Source organism: Mesoplodon mirus (assembly GCF_964341445.2).
Source record: "Mesoplodon mirus genome assembly, chromosome: 5".
NCBI lineage: Eukaryota > Metazoa > Chordata > Mammalia > Artiodactyla > Ziphiidae > Mesoplodon > Mesoplodon mirus.
Window position 1 is genome coordinate 174,784,474 of NC_138980.1, and position 23,294 is coordinate 174,807,767.

The 23,294-nt window shown below is 38.1% G+C and overlaps 1 protein-coding gene across 2 annotated transcripts in view; it reads left to right on the top strand.

Moving 5' to 3' along the window:
• CTNND2 (catenin delta 2) overlaps positions 1–23,294 on the top strand; it is a gene marked incomplete at its 5' end in the record, with an annotated part of 948,683 nt that overhangs the window by 333,532 nt on the left and 591,857 nt on the right. For both annotated transcript variants that reach the window (XM_082623542.1, XM_082623543.1), the window contains one exon: positions 6,077–6,189. In XM_082623542.1, coding sequence (XP_082479668.1) covers positions 6,077–6,189 — 113 coding nt within the window. The remainder of the gene's footprint in view (positions 1–6,076; positions 6,190–23,294) is intronic.

A 23,294-nucleotide genomic window follows, 5' to 3' on the forward strand; every position in this document is an offset into this window, starting at 1 on the left:
ACCTACTATGTGCCAGGACTGTCCTAGATACCAGATACAGTGGCAACTCAGCAGGAAAAGTTCCCTCTTTATATGCTGTCCTAGTAATTATGCACTCAATAGTAAGCGCTCAATAAATATTTTTGCCTCCAATTTTATTATTATGTTTTGTGTTATTTTATTAATAAAATATAGGATTTTAGGTGCAGAAGAGAAACCTCCTTGCTCCTGGAAGACCTTGACATTTGCTGTGTACTCCTTAGAGAAACACAGAGGGAAAATTCACTTAATTACTTGCTTGTTTCATATATGCAATGACAAAGTAAACATTTACTGAATGGACATTTCAAAAGGCAAAGCATTGATTCAGTTTCCTTAATAAAGAAAATTCCAATTCAATTAAAAAGTCATTATACAAACTAAAGATACAAGTAACCCAAAAGGAGCTTCTATTTTTAATACTGAAATAGTGAACAAAATTAAACGGGTAAAAACTTCAGTACTTAGCTCTTTAGTAGTACATTTAGTATTAATTTTTAAATACAGTGGAAAATAAGCATTTACAAATCAAGCATGGGGGAAAAGTAGTTAATTCTTAATCTTTCACCTCTCAGCTAAAAAAAGTAACAGTGACCCAGAAGTAATAGCTTCCCACCTGAAACAACAACAACAACAAAAAGAACACACCAGTTTTCAAAACACTATACTTTAGGCAATGAAGGACTTTAAAATTTTTATTGAAGTATAGTTGACATATATATATATATTTTTTTTTCAGATTCTTTTTACTTTTAGGTTACTAAAAAATATTGAATATAGTTCCCTGTGCTATACAGTAGGTCCTTGTTGGTTATCTATTTTATATATAGCAGTGTGTGTGATTATGAGTGTGTGTGTGTGTGTGTGTGTGTGTGTGAAAGAAACATAAAGCTCTGTAAGACAACTTTTATTTCTCAAAAATTCATTGTGTGTATGTTATGAAAACCTATATATGTACATATACATATACATATATATATACATATACATAGGTATATATATATACATGTATATATACATATACATGTATATATATACATATACATATGTACATATGTACATATACATGTACATATACATAGGTATATATACATATACATATGTATACATACATATACATATACATGTATATATATATACATACATACATACATATATATATATATACATATATATATAACTGAGTCACTTTGCTGTACACCTGAAGCTAACACAACATTGTAAACCAACTATACTTCAATAAAAACAAAAAAAACTGAAAAAAAGGATTCTTTAGATACACAAAGCAAATGAGGTGAGCCCTACAATTGCCCCAGCTTACTGCCTTGAGAGAGTTTCCCCACAACAGTGGAGAAAGGGAAGGGGGACCCGGGCAGAGCCCAGAAGACTCCCTGAGTTGGGGAGAAAGTACTGAGAGTCCAGAGAGGGAAAGGTGGCTGGAATTTTTAGGGAAAAATAGGAGAAAGGTGATTGCTGCTCAGAAAGAGAACCCTTGAGATCTGCAGAGGGTCCCCTTGGACTATTCAGCAGAGAACTGAGCAGCACATGTATGTAAGGAAAGCACCAGGGAGCAGGGAAAAAACTACCTGAAAGGATGGGAGGAACTAGTAGCTGATGCTCACACCAGGACCCAGAATATGAGCTTACACCCTCCAGCCAAGCTGGGAAGCCAGCTGGGAACCTGATGCAGATGCTAGAATTAGCAAATCAGGACAGTGAAACAGTTTTTAATATGTATATTCCATATGTTTAGAAAGTTAAATAGAGACATGGAAGATTTTAAAAAAATGACCCAAGTGAAACTTCTAAACATGTTTGATTCATCTGTGTTTGAGATTAAAAATACACTCCATGGGACTGATGGTGGATTAGACACTGCAGAAGAAAAGGCTGGTTAACTTGAAGACACCAGTAGGAATTAAACAAAGTGAAACACAAAGAAAGAAAAAAAGACTTTTAAAAGTGGAAAAAGGAATCCATGACCTGTGAGACAATTCCAAGTGGCCTAATGTACACTTAATTGTAGTCACCAAAGGAGAGAAGATAGTGGGAAAGAAAAAAAATTTTTTGAAGAATTAATGGCTGAAGTATTTCCAGATTTGATGAAAACTATAAAGTCACAGATCCGAGAAACCCAATGAAACCCAAGCGTAAGAAACTTGAAGAAAACTACACCCAGAGAACTTTAAAATCAAGTTGTTCAGCACTGATGATAAAGAGAAAATCTTAAAAGGAGGCAGAGAAAAAAGACACAATATATTCAAAGACATGAAGACAAGGAATATCTAGTTTTGTTTTGTTAGAAACAGTAAATGCAAGAGAGAACAGTGGAGCAAAAATGAGGGCAAGGGCTTCCCTGGTGGCACAGTGGTTGAGAGTCCACCTGCCGATGCAGGGGACACGGGTTCGTGCCCCAGTCTGGGAAGATCCCACATGCCGCAGAGTGGCTGGGCCCATGAGCCATAGCCGCTGAGCCTGTGCATCCGGAGCCTGTGCTCCGCAATGGGAGAGGCTGCAACAGTGAGAGGCCCGCGTACCGGAAAAAAAAAAAAAAAAAAGAGGGCAAAATGAGAACTTTACTAGGCATATAAATCTGAAAGAATTCGTCATTGAAGGAGCCACATTACAAGAAATATTAAAAGAAGCCTTTCAGACAGAAAGAAAGTGATGCCGGATTGAATTAAATAGATGCACACAGATGAAGAGCACTGAGTATTGTGACTATAAGTTTGGAAGGCAGATTTCATGAAAAAAATGTCTCCTAACACCCCCCTCCCATAAAACTGATGTGAAGAAAATATTTAGTGAGGCCACAGCCTTCAGCAAGCACACCCAAGGGTAGTGTCTGTCCTAGCAGAAGCCCAAAAAGGTTTGTAAATCCTGACTCAGATTGTCTTGCCATATTGGACTGCTTGTAACATATGCAAACATGCAGCAAATTAAAGTCCTTTAGATAATACGAATAATGAATTTCTGTTTACCTATGAGGAGCTCTGTATAATTTTTGTGTTAATGTTTTTAAGGTGTTATCAATTCAAAGGTATGAGTTGGTTTCCTGGTATACAGACATATTTAAGATAAAATATACAGACATACCTCGTTTTATTGCACTTCACAGATATTGCATTTTTAAAAAAATAATTAATTAATTTTTTTGGCTGCATTGGGTCTTCGTTGCCTGCGTGCAGGCTTTCTCTTGTTGCGGTGAGTAGGGGATACTCTTCATTGCGGCACGCAGTTTTCTCACTTCAGTGGCTTCTCTTGTTGCGGCACATGGGCTCTAGGCATGTGGGTTTCAGTAGTTGTGGCTCACGGGCTCTGGAGCGCAGGCTCAGTAGTTGTGGCACACGTGCTTAGTTGTTCCGCAGCATGTGGGATCTTCCCGGACCAGGGCTCGAACCCATGTCCTCTGCATTGGCAGGTGGATACTTCATCACTGAACCACCAGGGTAGTCCCAGATATTGCATTTTTTACAAATTGAAGGTTTTGGGCAACCCTGCATTGAGCAATTGGATCAGTGCCATTTTTTCTAACAGCATTTGCCCGCTTCATGTCTCTGTGTCATATTTTGGTAATTATCACACAATTTCAATCTTTTTCATTATTATTATATTTGTTGTGGTGACCTGTGATCAGTGATCTTTGATATTAACTATTGCCAAAAGGTTATGACTCACTGAAAGCGCAGATGATGGTCAGCATTTTTAGCAATAAAGTGTTTTTAATTAAGGTATGAATGTGTTTTTTAGACATAATGTTACTGCACACTTAATAGACTACAGTATAGTATAACTTCTATTATGCACTAGAAAACCAAAAAAATTCATGCAGTTCGCTTCTTTATGATAATGACTTTATTGTGGTGGTCTGGAACCAAACGTGCAGTATCTCTGAGATATGCCTGTTTTATAAAGATTGGAAATGAGAATCTTCTAGAACTTGCTTTTTTTTTTTTTTTTTTCAGTACGTGAGCCTCTCACTGTTGTGGCCTCTCCCGCTGCAGAGCACAGGCTCCGGATACGCAGGCTCAGCGGCCATGGCTCACGGGCCCAGCCGCTCTGTGGCATGTGGGATCTTCCTGGACCGGGTCACGAACCCATGTCCCCTGCAGCAGCAGGCGGACTCCCAACCACTGCGCCACCAGGGAAGCCCTAGAACTTGCATATTTTTAAGGAACTCCTCCCCAAAAGCAGTAGAACTTGCAGGGAGAAGAAGGAGAAGTTAGATACACAAAATGCAGCCAGCAGAGGTCTTGGTATTCATTCCTTACAAGTCATCTTTGCTGTCCTTCAATATATATAAGAAGAAACATTTGAGCTTCAACAATATGCTTCCTCAGTTTTAACACCGTAAATGGAAAAGCTTAGCTCTCACTTCTCAAGTGGTTCTTACTTAGATCCCTGAAATAATGTCAACATAAAAAAAAAAAATCTGCTCTTATAGAGAGCAAACTAGTGGTTAACAGTGGGGAGAGGGAAGAGGGAAAAGGCTTCCCCCTAAAAGGGGATTTAAAAAAGGGGCTTATTATGGGAGTACATGAAACCATGTGTGAAACTTTTGAAAATTGTAAAGCACTGAAAGAATAAAAAGAAAAAAAAAAAAAAAGAAATCATCGCCTAACCAAAAACGAAAACAAAAAAACCAAACACGAAACAATAACAAAAATATCTGCTCTTGTGGAAAAGAGCAAGGGTATTTTTAACATATGTAGAGGACACACCAGAACCTACTTTTTAAAGGTCTCACCCTAGAGCATCCCAGGGTAGCAAATAAAATAAACTCATCTTTTCTGGGGAGAAAAATCCCTGTAATGCTGGGAGTTTTAGTTCTCCCAAGTTAACCCCTACCCTATTTTTCAGTGTTTTTCAGCATTCTTAGAAGCTTTCCCATCCCCAAAACACAACTGTGCAAATAATTTACTTTTTAAAAGAAGTTAATTGTGATATTATGAAAACTTTTTCTGAATTTTTTTAGTTAAAATACATAATTTACTATAATTATGTTTATTAAAAACTTAAGGGTATGGAAAAATAAAACATAAAGATTACAATATGGTATAAAAGTCCTGTAGCTGGAACAGCTGAAATCCTTGCCTTACTGACTGAATCATTTTTCATTAAAGTTAATCTTTTAACAGCAGGTGTCAGGCAGATTTTTAGAAGCATTCTTCCTTGGTTCAGCTGGCTGTTTTTTAAGGTGATGTATCAAATATCACAAAGGTAATTCACCATGTAATTAGACCTTTGTAATTAGAATCAGCGTCCTTGTCCTTCTGCTGGAATATAAAGAATGAAAAGTGTAGGTTTAAAGAATTATTTTCTTCAATCTGCAATATGTAAGTAATATGAAGATGCAATTAGTATATAGAAGCACCTAGATGGCCAGGAGGGACTAAACACAATACTCCAAATCATATAAAAAATTGTTTATTTATTGTTTCACTGTTGGTTACAGGGGTGTTAATATCTGTTGGGTACTGGACATGTGCCACACATAGCACAGGCTTATTTTTCATGGTCAGTGTCTCATTTAATCTGCACCTCAACCTAATGAAGTAAGTAGTGTAAACCCATTTTACAGATGATGAAACTGATCCTTAGAAAGACTATAGCTTATTCAACGCCCTGCAGCTGATGGGTCCCAGGACCGTGATATGAATTCAGGTCTGTCTGAAATCCTCATCCTTCTTCGAGTCCACATCAGCAACCTCTGCTTCTCAAATTTTGTGTGTGTGTGTGTGTGTGTGTGGTACGCGGGCCTCTCACTGTTGTGGCCTCTCCCATTGCGGAGCACAGGTTCCGGATGCGCGGGCTCAGGGGCCATGGCTCACGGGCCCAGCCGCTCCGCGGCATGTGGGATCCTCCCGGACCGGGGCACAAACCCGTGTCCCCTGCATCGGCAGGTGGACTCTCAACCACTGTGCCACCAGGGAAGCCCCTGCTTCTCAAATTTAACGCCTTAAATCCTAATTTCCCCTTTGACCATACTGTCTTTTTAGTCTGATTTCCAGTTTCCATATAGCTGATAGCATTAATCTTTTTGATGGTTTTATTTCAGGAATTACAGTTTGAAAGGCTGACCCGAGAGCTAGAGGCAGAACGCCAGATCGTCGCCAGCCAACTGGAGCGATGCAAGCTTGGATCCGAGACGGGCAGCATGAGCAGCGTCAGGTACTGCGCGCAGGGCTCCTCAGGGCTGGGCTTTGAGTTGCCGGTGAAAGGAAATCGTGGTGTTTACCTTCTCCTTGCAAACCTGGCAGTGGAATTAGAACATTCAGTCAGATGTTGGAAAGGAATTGTAACCAAGCCGATTTAAGATGTTCAAAAGGTGTCTGATCTGATTTGTACTTGAAACTCTTCATAAAATGAACGCCTGCCCTGACTGCAAATTATGCATCATTTTACACAAAAAGGAGGCTTTGCGTTTAGTCAGCTTACTGGAGATGAGGAGATGCCATGTCACAGTCTCTCAGCTTGGTTCTTTTTTCTAAATGATCCAGAGTTGCAGGTTCTGGAAATGAAGGAGAGAAGGTTTTGGTGTTACTTGTATTGTTTGCTGGTATACAATGCCAAATTATAAAATTGCTCCTCAAACATCAACCAATGCAATTCCTGTGTGTGAAAGCATTCAAATCCATAGATAGAATGGATTGCTTATTCAATTAGGGGTTGGTTTGAGATTATGAAATATTTTTTTAAAAACTTAGTCACTTGACCACAAAATAATCTGCCTGAGGACCATGTGTTCATATTTAAAAATAGAAGTGTGTGTGTATGAGTGTGAGTGTGAGTGTGTGTGTGAAAAAACATAAATAAAGCTCCGTAAGATGACTTTATTTTTCAAAACTGCATCGTACTTTTCTGTCATCTTGTTCTGTATTGTGGTGTTGACATGCTACATTTTTAGGGAGGTATCTTCCTTAAGGAAACAACAGTTGCTATGGCAAATAAACTCCAACATTCTATCGACTTAACACAATAGCGGTTTGTTTCTTATTCATGCAACAGATAGAGGTGGTGGATGCTGGTCAGGGGTCTGCTTTCCGTCCATGCAGTAATTAAGGACCCGGCTTCTCTCTTGAGAGTGCTGCCAGCCCCTACGGCCTCATGGTCAATTGCATTGTCAATTGCATCACTGCAACCACAGTCCATTGGTGAGAACCAGTCCCATGGCCTCTCATAGATGGAAATGAGGCAGGGATTCCTAGTCTTGGCGTCTATAGCCACTCTGCCTGAGGCAGGAACATGAGTTTGAGGGTCTCTTAACCAACTACTGCCACAAAAGAACTAAAACATGCTTGAATTCATTGCTCTTAAAATATTCTATCATTGTAAGATTAATTTGTAGTTGGAATGTTTCCTATTGGAGCTACCTGCCATTAATCTTTTAACATTGTTCTTTGCTTTGTCCGACAGTGATAACCTTTAAATGGAAATCACTGCACCTCTTGTTAGACTAAATTGCTTTGAAATATCGTTTTCAATAGTAAAGCCTTAATTGTGGTATCTTAAAGCCCATCTGCTTTGGCACCCAAGTACCTAGGCTATGCTAGCTACAAATAGGTACATTGTAATCTCTTAAACTCATCACAGGCTTGTCTGAACATCCACATTAACTAAAGTAGGATGGACAAGAAAAAGGAGAAGTGAATTGTGTCCACTTGAAATTGTTTTCAGAAGGTTGACTGGTTGAAGATAGTGAGACTAAGGTATGGGGGAAAATAATATTTATAAGTGTGTATTTGATTTAGTACATGTGGTTGTACATATTTGAAGAGCTCTTTCTTTAATGGTGAATGTTGCCTGAGAAGCTAAATCTGTCAGATTTTTTTTAGGTCCGTAAACACTGGTTGAGTTGACATCTACATTTGCTTTGAAACCCATTGTTTCACCATTGGTCAGATTACCTTTTCAATTTGTATTCCTAATCTTTCTGTGTGATAACCTTGCATACTCTCCATCTTGTAGTTTGTTTCACCCCCCTTCAGCCCTTGGTAACAGCAGGTCTGGGGGACCATGTTTTATCCTGTGACTTAATTCTCAACTTCTGATTGGATCAGAAATGGATATCTGACCCAAGGGTGATTCATCCAGTAACTGGCCTACAAGAAATTAGTCTTGTGCTCTTGAGAATGAGAACTAAGTGACCCCAAATCTGTGACATCTAATGTTTTTTGCTAGGAGATGGTGGCCATGAGGATTGGGTGCTGGTGGAAGAATCTTTGGTGACATAGAATAGTCCAAGAGAGACTCTGTGGTTCCTGAGAGTCAGAGACCAGTTTAGTTCCCATTAGGACTGGCTGCATTTAGATGTTGCATCTATGAGATTACCTTTTAAATTCTTAAAAACTTTCCTCCTCCCTCATTTGACTTGACTGAGTTGATATCTTTTCTTAGGTCTAATGTTTCATGAATAGAACACATCAGTGAACTGCCAAAGTAGGCAGAAAAATTATCCCATGACAACTTGTGATTATTTATACTGTCTCTTGTATTCCCAGCTAACAGCCCATGATACATAATCAATAATTCTGTATTAAATATATATTAAATAATAGTGCTGAGTGCAGATGACCCTGCCTAATCATTTCCCCTTGCCATATAGCTATATAATATGTCTTCATCAAGCTTGATTATTTTGTATTTTGGAAATGTCTAATGCCTGAATCTGCATTTGAATAATACAATAAATTTACTGATATTCACTGGAGAAAATCCAATACATACCTTCCACTGTTTTGTTTTGTTTTTTTGTTTGTTTTTTTTTTTTTTGTCATAACCTCGTTGTTTGCTCAGCTTCAGAAATGCACCTTTGGAAGTTCAAGTCTTTATTAAGGGTGAAAGACTAACCTAGTTAGCACATCAAAGGGGATGTTTAAAAATAAACAGAATAGAATGTAAACAATTTTTGAAAAAGGAGAACAGGTAAAGAAGTCTGTGATGGTTTAGATGTGTTTTATCTTCTTAGGGATACTAGGGAGGAGTAAGAGGGTTTCTTAGAGGAAATGAAACAATATCAAATATTTTTCAGATTTTTATATAAGTGGTAAACATGACTGGTAAATACAGTTTGGTTTTCCTCTGCCTGTATTGGCGTTAGGAAATTGTTCCATCTGATTCCTAAGACCTTTCCTGGTAGTTACACTGACAATTTAAACTTAATGAAAAGACATTATTAGTATGCCTTAATAACAGCCAACTTTGTAACAGTCAATCAAATCATAAATGAGAATGCCGAGAATTTGGAGAGGGGAGAATCTGGAGATAGCTACTGTCACAGCACAAAGCAACTTCTGCATCCTCATATCTAGGGTTCAAGTAGCTGTACATACGAACACTGTGATCTCTTAAACTCTTCTCAGAGTTTTCTGAGCAAATTCATATCATAGCTTCCAGAAATCAGATCAGTTAGTGGTTGTTGAAGTGTTATCAGTCTTCTAGAATAGAATTATTGTTGCTTCTTACTGTAGCTACAGTGCCACTATGTCCCTTATCGCCTTCCGCTCTTGGCTTTCCTCACTGGTTTCAGGCCAAACATTTCCAAGCTCTTGGATCCTTCTCCCTCCTACAACAAGAGAGCTTGGCTCCCTACCTTCTCCCTAATTCCCCAGAACCATCCAGATATGAATCAGGAATGTTATTTATATAGAGGAGGCCCTTGATTTAGGGTCAGGACCAAATCCTTCTTGCTAATAGCCCATTTCCACCCTCTGGCCAGTTGCAACTACTTGGTTCTCACCCATTCCTCAGGCTAAGACCTGTCAGGGAGGTCTTGATCCGGCAGCCCTATGAGCCACCTGGTCCTCTTCTAGATGGGGCCCTGTGTTGCTCTTGCAAGCCCCAGAGGACCTGCCTGTACCCATGCCCTTGTCATACTCTCTATAGACCCCTGGAACAGCATTCTAACTCATCCCTTTGCCTGCATTCTGCCCAAATCCATCCTCCACGTGGTGTGGAATTGATCTACATAAACACATAGATCAGAACCACGTCTGTGAAGGACCTGTTCCCGCTTCTGCAATTTCATGAATACACCACTCTTTCCCACTTCACATGGTTATAGGCATGTGGTCCCTTCCATCTAGAATATCCTGCTTCTTTTGCCAGGTCACCTCTTCCTATGGATCCAGTTACCCAGCTCAGGGCTCACATTCTTCTGAATGTCTTCTTGATCTGTTCAAATTGGGGCCAGATGTCCATTCCTTGGGAGTTATTAGAACTTAACAAAGTTTGGAGTCTGGGACTCTGTTGACCCTTCTAGAAGATCCTTGCCACAGAATGTATTAACCTTCAGTCAAAGGACACTGGGGATTTTCTCAAGTGCTACTGAAAATTTAAGGATACCAGACTAGATGCCTACTCATATCCCTTGATTCCCATGGGCAGCAGGAACATAATGGAAGAGAAGTTGAATTCAAATAATAGTTGGATCTATCTTATGAACTCTTCCTAAAGGAGACCTGACGCTTGGAAGACTGATGATGATGCTGCTGATGATGATTTTGACAAGAGTCGGTCTGGAGCTCAAAGACAATGTCAGAAAATTCAAAGCTAGAGAGATTTCACACATGATAAATTCTCCTTTGCTGGCTTTAAAGATTGAGCTAAAGATGTGGCTAGCAACACATGTGGCTTCTAGATCCTGAGAATGATCCCCAACTGACAGCTGGCAAGGAGAAGGGGACCTCAGTCTTAGGACCAAAGGGAATTGAATTCCACTCATAGCCCGAATGAACTTGGAAGGAGGTTATTCCCCAGAAACTTCAGAAAGGAAAGTAGCCCAGCAGAAACTCTGATGAGAATCTTGTAAGACCCTGAACAGAGAATCCAGCCATGCCGTGCCTGAAAAACTTATGAAACTTACAAAATTTACAAAACTTACAAAACTGTTAGCTATAAAAAATTATATGTTTTCTAAGCTGCTCAGTTTGTGGTAATTGGTTATGCAGTAATAGAAAATGAATACAGTGCTTTTCTATTGGTGGTATTATATATTACAACAAGCTGAATTATGAAAGTTTTTTAGAGAAAATAAATTTTATTCTGTGAGCATCTGTATTCTATTCAAAAGTTTAATGTCTGTAGCCAGTTTTATTTTTCATGCATATACACATGCATTTGGATTCACATATTAAAATAAGCTATAGCTTTGATTCTAAGAAGTAAAGGTATTTGAATGTAGAGTGGAGTTATTATTTACTGTAGAATAAGGAAAACTAATAAAGCAATCATCTTTAGCCTTGCCATTTTTATAATATAGATACCCAAGACTCCAATTGGAGTAATATATGTTTAAAAAGACAAAATGTAGGAACATCCCCGGCAGTCCAGTGGTTAAGACTCTGCCTTCCAGTGCAGGAGACAGGGGTTCGATCCCTGATCGGGGAACTAAGATCCCACATACCAGAAGGGTGCAGCCAAAAATTACAAAATGTAATATATGTGTAAAAAATGCTTGCTCCACATAAGAAGATGCTCTTTCTTTCCAGAAGATGAATTATTGAATTTCTCAGAAACCAGTTTCTTCAAAAGTCTGCCATATTTTGGAGATTGTGATACAAAATGAATTAATGTTATAAATGTTATCAAAGGTCATTCTCTTTATTAACTAGCTTCTGTGAATATGCCAACAGTTTTATAAATAGAGTCTAAAAATCTTTTCCAGACCTACAAAGAAGTCAGGCTTATTTTAGAGAAAATACTGATCTGGTTAAATTAGCAGTGAAGAAATATGTCAAGTAGTCACAGACTTTTGTCAGAATGAAATGTATTTATTTAAAAGCATAATTTCTACATTTTCTTAAGAAATTATATATGAATGTAATTGTTTTCCAAAGTAAGGCATATTGGGCTTCCCTGGTGGCGCAGTGGTTGAGAGTCCGCCTGCCGATGCAGGGGACACGGGTTCGTGCCCCGATCCCGGAAGATCCCACATGCCGCGGAGCGGCTGGGCCCGCGAGCCATGGCCGCGGAGCCTGTGTGTCCGGAGCCTGTGCTCCGCAACGGGAGAGGCCACAGCAGTGAGAGGCCCGCGTACAGAAAAAAAAAAAAAATAATAATAACAAAGTAAGGCATATTGTGCATTTCTTAATTATCCTGCAGGATATGATTTTGAAACAAGTAGATATTTCCATTTATTCTTTTTAAATAAAGAAGGAAGAAATTTGCCAAAATACTTCATTTTGGAAACCAGACATATTAAATAATTACTTAATTTTATTCAAATAAAGTTTGTTTAAATTATGTAGATATTTCTACATATACTCACATTCCTAAACAGTCATGTAGCCAAAGGCAAAAAACCATTCAAAGCCATAAGATTGTAGATTCTTACCACCAGTGAATACTTCTGCCAATAAAAACAAAAAAAACAAAAAAACAACAAAAAAAAGAAAACAGCTTTTGAATAACTTTTAGTTTTTAAGAATTTTTTTTTCATTAAATGAAGTTTTTATTTAAAAAACCTGGACAAAAACTGCTGCCTCTTCCTCCCCTGCACTGGGACTTTGTGAGCCTCCTCAGCCACTAGAAGTAGGTGCTGGATCTCTTGTTTCTTCCCCCATCCCTAAATAATTCCCCAAGGACAGAGCCTCAGAGTATATGGCAAAGCAGTGGCCAGCACATAACAGTTCAATGAATGCTGAATGAATAAAAAATGAATGAGTACACAGTACTTTCATTACTGTTCTTATTCTCATTGCTATTTTTTTTGACAAAAATCACCAGTCTTACTATCTATACATATTTCCATCTCTATATATTATATATAAAATATTGTATATTATTCTCACCTTGCCAGATTCCAAAATAGTACTCTGGAATCCAAGGCCTGTTGGTTTGATGTGCTCTGTGGTGTGGAACTGTGGTTGACCTATTCTCATATTTTCACTCTCATCTTAAGAAGATGATGATAATAGTGATAATTTTAACAATAATAATGATAGTATTGTTGGAGCAATTTCCATAGGCTGGGCACAATGTTAACTGGTTTATATAGGTCATGCCATTTACTCCTAGTTAACCCTATGAGTTAATAAGTCTTACTTGTATTCCTTTTTTTTTTTTTTTTTTTTTTTGCGGTACGCAGGCCTCTCACTGTTGTGGCCTCTCCTGTTGCGGAGCACAGGCTCCGGATGCACAGGCTCAGCAGCCATGTCTCATGGGCCCAGCCGCTCCGCGGCATGTGGGATCTTCCCGGACCGGGGCACGAACCCGTGTCCCCTGCATCGGCAGGTGGACTCTCAACCACTGCGCCACCAGGGAAGCCCTGTATTTCATTTTGTAGATGAGAAAGCTGAGATTCTGAGTGAGAAATTGCTTTCCCAACATCCAGCAGCTAGTGACCAGACACTGGTTTTTGAACCCATGATTTTTGAACCCAGGTATCTTTACTCCCCAAGTACACATTTAAAATGCCTCGCTGGAATGCTGTTATTATCGTGTCTTAAATGGTGTCTTGAATTATGCTGTAAATAACCATCTAAATGTCTTCAGTCCGTTTTCACCCTAGAGGTAAAATGTTTTTGAACTGATTTTCTTCTTCTTCCTTCTCCTCCCCCTCCTCCAATGATTATAGCAGTTTCGAAGTTCTTCATCTGAATACGTTTCTGATTTCATTCTTATACAAATGACATAAAGAGTGTCAATAGTATACATTATCATTGCTTTTAAGTGCGTCCAAAGTAACTGTTCAGTATTCTCTTGCAAATTGCCAGTGGACAAATTACACTAAGTCTATAAAATACTAGTTATCACATTGTCTTAGTTTGTTCAGGCTGCTGTAAATGAATGTATACATTGGGTGGTTTACAAACAACATAAATGTATTTCTCACATTTCTGGAGGCTGGGAAGTGCAAGATCAAAACACAGGCAAATTCACTATTTGGTGAGAAGCCGCTTCCTGGGTCATAGTCTTCATGCTGTGTTATCACATAGTGAAAGGGACACAGGAGCTCTCCAGGGCCTTCTGTATAAGGGCACTAATCCCATTCATGAAGGCTCCATCCTCATGACCTCACCTCCCAGAGGCCTCACCTCCAGATACCATCACACTAGGGATTAGGTTTCACCATAAAATGTAAATTTTGGAGGGACACAAACATTCATTCTATAGCAAAATTAAACACATTGTTCTAGATTTCTGTGGAATAAGAAATATTCAACTGTCCTGAGAATTCTATGTAGGTCCTAAAAATATTTAACAGTTATAATTATCTGATATATGTCTTAGGGCAATTGTTGTATCTTAACACTTTTGCATCTAATTTGAAGCCTGTCCTCTTTCCAAAGTGACACATCAACAAACTAATATTATTTTTACATCTAAAAATAATGAATATACCAAATTTTATTTAGAGGTTTTGCATTGTAAAACAGATTTTTGAGGAAAACTAACTCTAATATATTTTGAAATTTAATATTCCACTTGGTAGAAAACTGCAAATCTTTATAAATATAGTTAGTCTAGAAGATGCTTCATGTTTTCTTTCATCTTTACAGAATCTTTTTTTCAAACTCATAGATCTGAAAGGTGAAGTTTGTGGCTCCATAAATTGGACCTATATTTCATCATTGTGTTTTTATGGTATTGCCTAGCTTTCCTAATTTCTCTGAATTTTACTTTTCTCATCTACACAAATGGGGATAGTGCTTTTCAGCAATTTTGTAAAGATTAAATGAGAAATGTAAGTAAAGCATCTCACACAGCATCTTGCATGTTGTTACTAGTGAATCATATATGTTTTTTGCCCTGATACAGATAAGTTTTTCATTGAAGTCTCCTTAATTTTTCTGCAACAAATTATAAAATAGTTCCTCTCACTAGGACTAAAACGATCTATCAGGATAGCACCACTTTTGTCTCTTTCATAATATAGACTAGAGAACCACATGGAAATTGACACAATGAAATGGAAGAAAGCCAAATCAGTTTCCCTTTCACATGGAGTAACCTAATGTGTCTCTGGACCCACTGCTAGAGCTGGAGATGGGACTTTTGATACTGTGTCCTTATCAAAAGAAGAGCAGTAATGCAAGGATAACATATGTATGGCAGGAAATAGTAAATTAAGATGTAGAAGCCAGTGACTCTCTGAATAGATGTGTTTCAAACAGGGGACAGCAAGAGATGAATGCATTGACCAAAAGATGCATGCTCATTAGTCTCCTGGTTGTATAAATGTATATGTGTGTTGAGAAGTAGAAGGGCCTGTTGATGAAGACATTTGTGTGTCCTTCAGGTCCTTTCTGCCTTTGCTCAGGTGCCAAAGGTCCAAAACCTTTTACCAAGTTTACTTAAATTTATATTTGTCTGTTATGCTCATGTCAGAGGACTGAAAACCAGTGATATTTCAACTGACAAAAAAACAATGAGTATCTGATCCACTTAAGAAGAAAGAACTTCAGTTGTCAAGACTGGATGATGCACACCATGAACCCTGTATGTTCAAGTTATTAAGATGGAAAGGCAGTAGGGGCATAGCAGGAAGATCATGGTCTTGGCCCTGAAACACTCAAGCTGTGACTTGGGACAAGTCATTTGGGTTTTCTGGGCCTCTGTTTCCTCACCTGTAAAATAGGAAACATTGAGCACCTATGTCTGTTCTAGATGTGTCACTGTGCCCTTCATCTCATTCAAACCTTTCATGATACGCAGTAAGTCAACGTCTGAATATTTTAACATGGGGACATTTATTGGACTTGAATAATAGATCCAAATAATTCAGTCATTAGGATGGCAAGATGTTACCAAATAGATTTGGAGCTTCAGAGGAAGGCAGATAGATGACTACATGCTTATGTGGGGAGTTTGTTCAATATGGGAACATCTCTAGTTGGGTTATGGCATGGACTTTATATTTGGGAAAGCACAGTCTAAAAGAGGTTTGTAAGTATATTGTAAACTGCCTCAGATAGTGTAGGTGTGTTCTACATTGCTAAAAACTGGGCTAAAAACAGGGAGCTGGAAGAGAGCTTTTCAAACTGAGAGATCACATGGACCGGGACTTTTAAGAAGTAATCGCTGGTTCTATTTATTTAAAAAAAGATGCTTGTGAAGGACTGTATGGACCCAACATGTTAGCAGGCACTCCTTGGGCTTCAAAAGTGAATGTGATGAAGCTCCTGGTCTCCAGCGGGTTACTGTCAAATACAGAGAGAGACACATAAGCAGGCAGAACATTCTAGAACATGTTGGTGCCATGAAGAGAACAGGAGGCCGTGCCAGTGATGGTTTCACAAAGGGATATTTATGTGTCGAAGATGTGAAACATTGGCAGGGAAAGGACTGGGATAAAGGCATTGCTCAGAAAGAAAGTACAAAGTCAGAAAGACAAGGTTGGATAGGAATCAGTGTGGCTGGTATAGTGAGCCCATAGGTGGACTGGTGTTAATTAAGGGTACAGACAGACAGGACCATTTGGTGAGCAGTCAGGCTAGAGACTTTGGGTTTTGTTGAGTGGGCAATAGAATATGGAAGATGGTTCTCCCCAAGGAAGTGATATTCTGGAAGGAAACATTGGTTCTGCCAGCTGTGTGGAGAATGGATTGAAGCCCGTGGAGGCTGGTGACAGCCACATAAGATGCTAGCCTCTGTCCAGGGGATGGGTCATAAAACTGAAACCAAGGTCATGAGCACTTGACAGTGGTTTCAGAGTTAGAGTTGGGAGGGTCTGGAAACTCACGTGTATCAAAGGAGACAGAGCAGAATTGCAAAATTACTTTTTTTTTTTAAACTTAAACATTTGTGTAGGCTAAGCCAACACTGTGAGCTTAGCTCCAATGCAACTGTTGCCTATTTTCAACAAGGAACCTTTGATTTTTTTATTTCATGGTATGTGAATGTATGCTAATTCCCTTTTATCCAGGAGAAGCTATCATAGAATTTTAAATTTAAGAGATTGCTGCGTTAGCAGCAGGCAGCAAAGATGTTGCCTAATTTGTTGACAGTAAAGCGGTATTCATAAGCCCCAGTCTTCAGAAACATCTGTTTGTTTAGTACCTCAAGAGCTGAGGAAGTTTAAAACTTGTCACAAATTGTTGCTTCGTCTTACACACTTATTTGAGAATGTAACTCTCAGCAAGATTTTATTGAAAAGATCTGTCCAAGGAATTGACTGCCAGCTTTACCCTAAATCTAGCAATTAACCTTCTCTTTCTGATGTGTAGATGATGGTCTCCACCTGTTGAGACCCGCTGTCATTTTGACATTCCTCATTTAAGGTAAAGAGTTCATTCTGTCTTTCGGGATTCTTGGATTGCGTGTCGTATCATAAATGCCCAAGAAATACTGAAGCTCTAATGTTTAGGAGGTGGTCCGGGTGGTGTTTTAAGACAATGCAGTTTGGAACAGGTAAGTTTTGGCTTTGAATTTCAACTCTGCCTATTGCTAAGTGTGTGACATTGGGAAATATACTAGTCCTCTAGAAACTCAATTTATCTGCCTGTAAATTGGGGCGAATAGTACTTATCTGAGATGTTGGTTATAAGGATCAAATGTGGAAAAGTGTTTAAAATAAATAACATAGTGTTTGTCACTGAGAAAATATTTGATATATGTAGGCTGGTCCTCTTCTTAATGAATTAATTATTTTTTATAAATATTATAATTATGACTCACTTGTCACGTGCACAAGTAGATAGGAAATGCCCTCATCTTCATAGAACACTTATTTGTTTGTACCTTTCCCTCTTTTTGTTTTATTTCATGGATGATTATGATGATATCAAATTAACTGAAGACAGAGTATTCTGACTGTCACCATTTTCTGCTAGGGACACCACAGTATGGTGATATTCTTGAATTAATGTGTGAGTAGTATGTATGTGATCATATAGCCACGATGTACTGAAACATCACACTGTTTGATATGGTCTCATAACCATAAAAATTGCACTTGCCTCAGGTGGACAGTTGCTCAAGTCACTGTAATTTTGAGTGTCTGTGTCCTACTGTTATTAATAAGCTCATTTAATGCCTTTGTAACCTGGTACTAGAAAATAATTTTACCAAAGAGATGAAGGTGTGAATAGAGAAATTCCTCAGTGTTACTGAAACACTGGAATTGTTAGCACTGTTTTAAAGCCTTTTGGGGTCTTTGAGGGACTGTGGAAGCTAATAGCATCCCTCTGGGACTTGTGTCTAAAAGCTGAGGTCTGCCTATCTAGTTCCCAAATCAGAGAAGTGTTGCCCTCGGCCATGTGAGTGGGTTGCTAGGGCCAGGGAAGCAAGGACAAGTATATAAGAACATGGGTTTGTGGAGTCCTCTTTTAGGACAGGAAGGAGTGCAAGATCTCATTCATCCATTCATTCATGGCTTCATTAAACACACATAAATTATGGCCCTACTATGTGTCACACAATGTAATAGGCACTGGGAGTACAGTTCTGGATGAGAAAAGCACATTGCCTGCCCTCAAGTAACTTAGTCTTCATTGCTGCCTTAGGGATGTTATTTAGGATAATAGCAAGATCTTTCTCTGCTGACCTAGTGTCTATAGCAAGATGTCTATCAACCTAACCTTCGTGTGTGTGATCAACCACTTAATATGAAGATAACACAGCAAATGCAAGAGCGAAACTCAAGAGACAGAATTAAGTTAGCTCAATTCTATTTAGACTGCCCTTTGGGGTGCAGGTACAGAGATTTATTTTAAGCTTGAACCTGGCCATTTCAAACACTTCTTATATTTGGCTAATGAACTAGCATTCCAGAGGGACAAAATTCATCAGAACTTAGTTTCCTGTGCAGCTCCTAGAGTCAGAACAAAGGAATAATAAACTCATGAAGAAATAATGCTCCATAGGATATTTGAAAGTTTTTAGAGAAATATTAAAAACTTCAAAATAAGGGAATTTTAGGAAATAAGATATAAAGGAATCAGCAGCGTTTCTGCCAGGGGATTGAATTCATCACTTTTCACAGATTTCACTGGCATCATTATTCCCAGGGAGAATTCTTTCACGTTAAGTCAGAAAAGCACAAAACCAAATAAAACTCTGAGATGCTAATTGAATACAGTGATAGAATAAGGTACTTCCAAATAAAAGTATTCTATTAAAATGGACTGATAGCTTATTTTTTAAATGTTATCATTGATTCATAGGGCTTTAGTTATGGAGTGAATTTTTTTGAGATTATGCTATACAAATGATTCTCAGAAAAATCTTATACTTTAAGATAGTGGTATATATAGTATAATGAAATATATGATATATACAATGGAAAATATGTGGTATGTTTACATGGATGTTTTAAAAAATGCCACAGCTCTACTGAGGAAATAGAATTTGACCAATGGTTGTTCAAAATGCTTTTCTGCCTTTCTTTAATTGCCTACATCACCATCTTAGAGATAAACACTAAACTGAATTTTCATGTTTATTCATTCCCTTGGATTTCTTTGTATTTTCCCACATGCAAACATCCAGATATGCAAAATATTATTTGGTTAGCCTGTTTTTTTTTAATTTATTTGTTTAATTTATTTATTTTTAGCTGCATTGTGTCTTTGTTTCTGTGTGCGGGCTTTCTCTAGTTGAGGTGAGTAAGGACTTCTCTTCATTGCAGTGTTCAGGCTTCTCACTGCAGTGGCTTCTCTTGTTGTGGAGCACGGGCTCTAGGTGGATGGGCTTCAGTAGTTGTGGCTCACGGGCTCAGTAGTTGTGGCTCACGGGCTGTAGAGCGCATGCTCAGTAGTTGTGGTGAACAGGCTTAGTTGCTCCACGGCATGTGGGATCTTCCCGGACCAGGGCTCGAACCTGTGTCCCCTGCATTGGCAGGTGGACTCTCAACCACTGCACCACCAGGGAAGTCCGGTTGGCCTGTTTTTGAATCTTACATAATTATGTTACATATTCTTTGCAACTTGCTTTTTTTTTCACTCAACCATCTCTTTTGCAGATTTATTCATGTCGATATGGGTGTTTGTAGTTCATGAAAAAAATTTTTTTTTCACTGATGTCTCCTAGTTCATCATCTGACTGTGCCAAAAAGCATTTATCCTTTCTCCTGAGAAGAACATTTGCAGGGTTTGCTTTTTGGAAACATATGGTTTGGGACATGGTTGTGTAGGACTCCTAGTGTAGGTGTGCATGTGTTTCTCTTGGGCACACAGAGAGCAGCCCTGGCAACCTTGCAGGATTTGAACATCTTCAGCTTCCTTTATAAAGTCAAAGAGCTTTCAGAAGTAACTGTACAAATTTACAGTCCCATCAGACATGACTAATCCTTTGCTCCATATACTCAGCAAAAACTTGCTACTTTCCAAGTTTTCTTGGCCCTTTTGTTGCAAATCTGGTGGCTTTGAAGTTGGCATCTCCCTACCTTCTGCACTAACAGGACTTTTTACATATTTATTAGAGATTTGTGTTTATTTTTCCATTAAATGCCTATTGATGTCTTTTACACAGTTTTCTGTTACTGGTTTTCCTTTTTCTTAGTTATTTTAATTCTCAATATATTTGGACACTCATTTTCTGTTAGTTTAAAGTGTTTACTGCCATGTTCTTCCAGTTTGAGCTTGTTCACCTTCTTATGGTGTCCTCTGATGAACAGAAGGGCTTATTTTAGTTTTGTTAGATTGATCAGTCTGTTTTCTTTAGGATTCATGCTTTTTGGAATCTTGCTTGAGAAATCACGTCTACTAAAACAACATTAAAACAATTTCCTAAGTTTTCTTTTAATAGTTGTAGAATAATACCTTTTTTTTTCTTTTTTTGGCTCTGCCACACAGCTTGTGGGATCTCAGTTCCCTGACCAGGGATTGAACCTGGGCCACAGCAGTGAAAGCCCAGAATCCTAGCCACTAGGCCACCAGGGAACTCCCTATAGCTTCTTATATTAAAGTCTTTAATTCACTTGTAATTGATTTCCTGTTTTTTGTGGGGGTTTTTGTTTTTGTTTTTTTTTTGGAGGGTGGGGGCCTGGAAAAGGTAGAGATTCAGTTTATTTTTTTTCATGTAAATAACTGATTGTCCCAATACCTGCTATTGAGTAGATTGTCATTTGCTCCATGAGCTTAGAATGCCATCTCCATCATATGTCAGATTTTCACATATGTGTGGTCTACTTCTGGGACATTGGAGGAAATTACAGCTTTATTATTTTAAGTCTTCCTATTCGTGAACCTGATGTCAATCCATTTTGTTTATTGTCTTTCAATGAATTTTATACATTTCTTCTTAAAGACTTAGCACTATTCTTTTTTTCATTCATGCTTAGGCCTCTTAGAGTTTTCGTTGCTCTTGGAGGAAATGTAATCCTTTTTATAAGGTGCATCTTCTAATAGCTTCTTTTTATATAGAAATGCAATTGATTTTTATGTATTGATCTGATACCAAGCAAACTTGCTAAAAGCTCTTTACGTATTGCTGTAATTAGTTTTTAGATTCCTTCAGGGTTTTTATCTGAATAACCTGTAAAGATTACTATATTCTGTTTTCTTTTAAAATCTTTTAACTCTCATTTCGTTTTGTTTTCTTTCTGTACTGGTAAGAAGTGGGCAAGGCTAGGCAACCTTTTATTTAATGGAATTCCTTTATCATTACAAGCATTGCTGCAGGTGTTTTTAAATAACAACTTTATTGATATATAATTCATATACCATTCAATTAAAATGTAAAAGTCAATGGGTTTTAGTATATTTATAGGGTTTTACAGCCATTACCACAGTCAGTTTTTTTTGTTTGTTTGTTTGTTTTTTGTGGTATGTGGGCCTCTCACTGTTGTGGCCTCTCCCATTGCGGAGCACAGGCTCTGGATGCACAGGCTCAGCGTCTGTGGCTCACGGCCCCAGCCACTCCACGGCACGCGGGATCTTCCCAGACCGGGGCACAAACCCGTGTCCCCTGCATCAGCAGGTGGACTCTCAACCACTGTGCCACCAGGGAAGCCCCACAGTCAGGTTTAGAACATTTTCATCACCCCAAAAAGAAGCCTCATACCTTTCTCAGCCCTATAGATTTGTCTTTTCTAGACATTTCATATCAATGGAATCATGCCATATGAGGTCTTTGGGTATTGGCCCTTTTATCTGGCATAATGTTTTCAACATTCAACCATGTTGTGCCATGTATCAGTATGTCACTTCTTTTTTATTGCCCAGTAATGTTCAATTGAATGGACATACCACACTTCATCCATTAACCAAGTGTTGGACATTTAGGTTGTTTCCTATTTGGGGATATTATGATTGGGCTGCTGTGAACGCTCATGTACATATCTTTGTGTGCACAAATGTTTTAATTTCTCTTGGGTGTATAGCTACAAGTAGAATTGCTGGGTCATGCTATATCAATAAGTTTTTTAAAAAATAGACTCATTTTATCTAGTTAAGGTCTCTCCTTTTAATTCGTAATTTGCCAAATGTTTTATCATAAAGAATTATTAAATTTTAATTGTTACAGATATCACTAGCTCATTAATTTTTGGTGCTGAGTAGTATTCCATTGTATGAATGTAGCACAATTTATGTGTTCATTCGCCTGTTGATGGACATTTGGGTTGTTGATAGTTTTTGCTATTTACTGATGAAGCTGCTATGAACAAGTCTTGTACACAAGTCTTTGTATGACATATACTTTCTTTTCATTCAGGTAAATATCTACATGCAGAATGGCTCGGTCATATGGCAGGTGCATGTTTAACTTTTCAAGAGAATGCCAAACTGTTTCCCAAAGCAGTTGTACCATCTGCAATCCTATGAGTGTCATATGAGAGTTCTATTAAGCTATTTCTAATATGTTAATTTAAATTATGTTTTTCATTTCTCTAAGTTCAATTTGTTCTCATTCATATTTGCTTTGACATATTGGATGCTCTCTTTTAAGTTTCAATTTCAAAGTCCCCTTTATATCTTTAATCATATTAAGTATGTTTTTTTTCATATTCTGAATCTGATAATTCTACTGTCTTCAATCTTTGTGGATTTTATTCTTCTGCTTATTGCTTCTAATTAATCTGGCTCATAGGGACTTACTCATTCTTCTGTTTGAGATTTCTGATTGCAGTTTCATGTTCCTAGGAACTTACGTGTGGGCATTATATGAGGTCTGAGTTTAAAGGTGGTACTCCAAGGAAGATATGTCATTTCTTCTGCCAAGTATGAGAAAGCCCTGGTGACTTAAAAGCACTTTAAACTAAATCATTCACCTGAATTTGGAGAGAGCATCACAAGTAGTATAAACATGGCATTAAACTCAATTGAGTAATGACTTTTCTATTTTTTAAAATTAATTTTTATTGGAGTATAGTTGCTTTCCAATTTGTGTTAGTT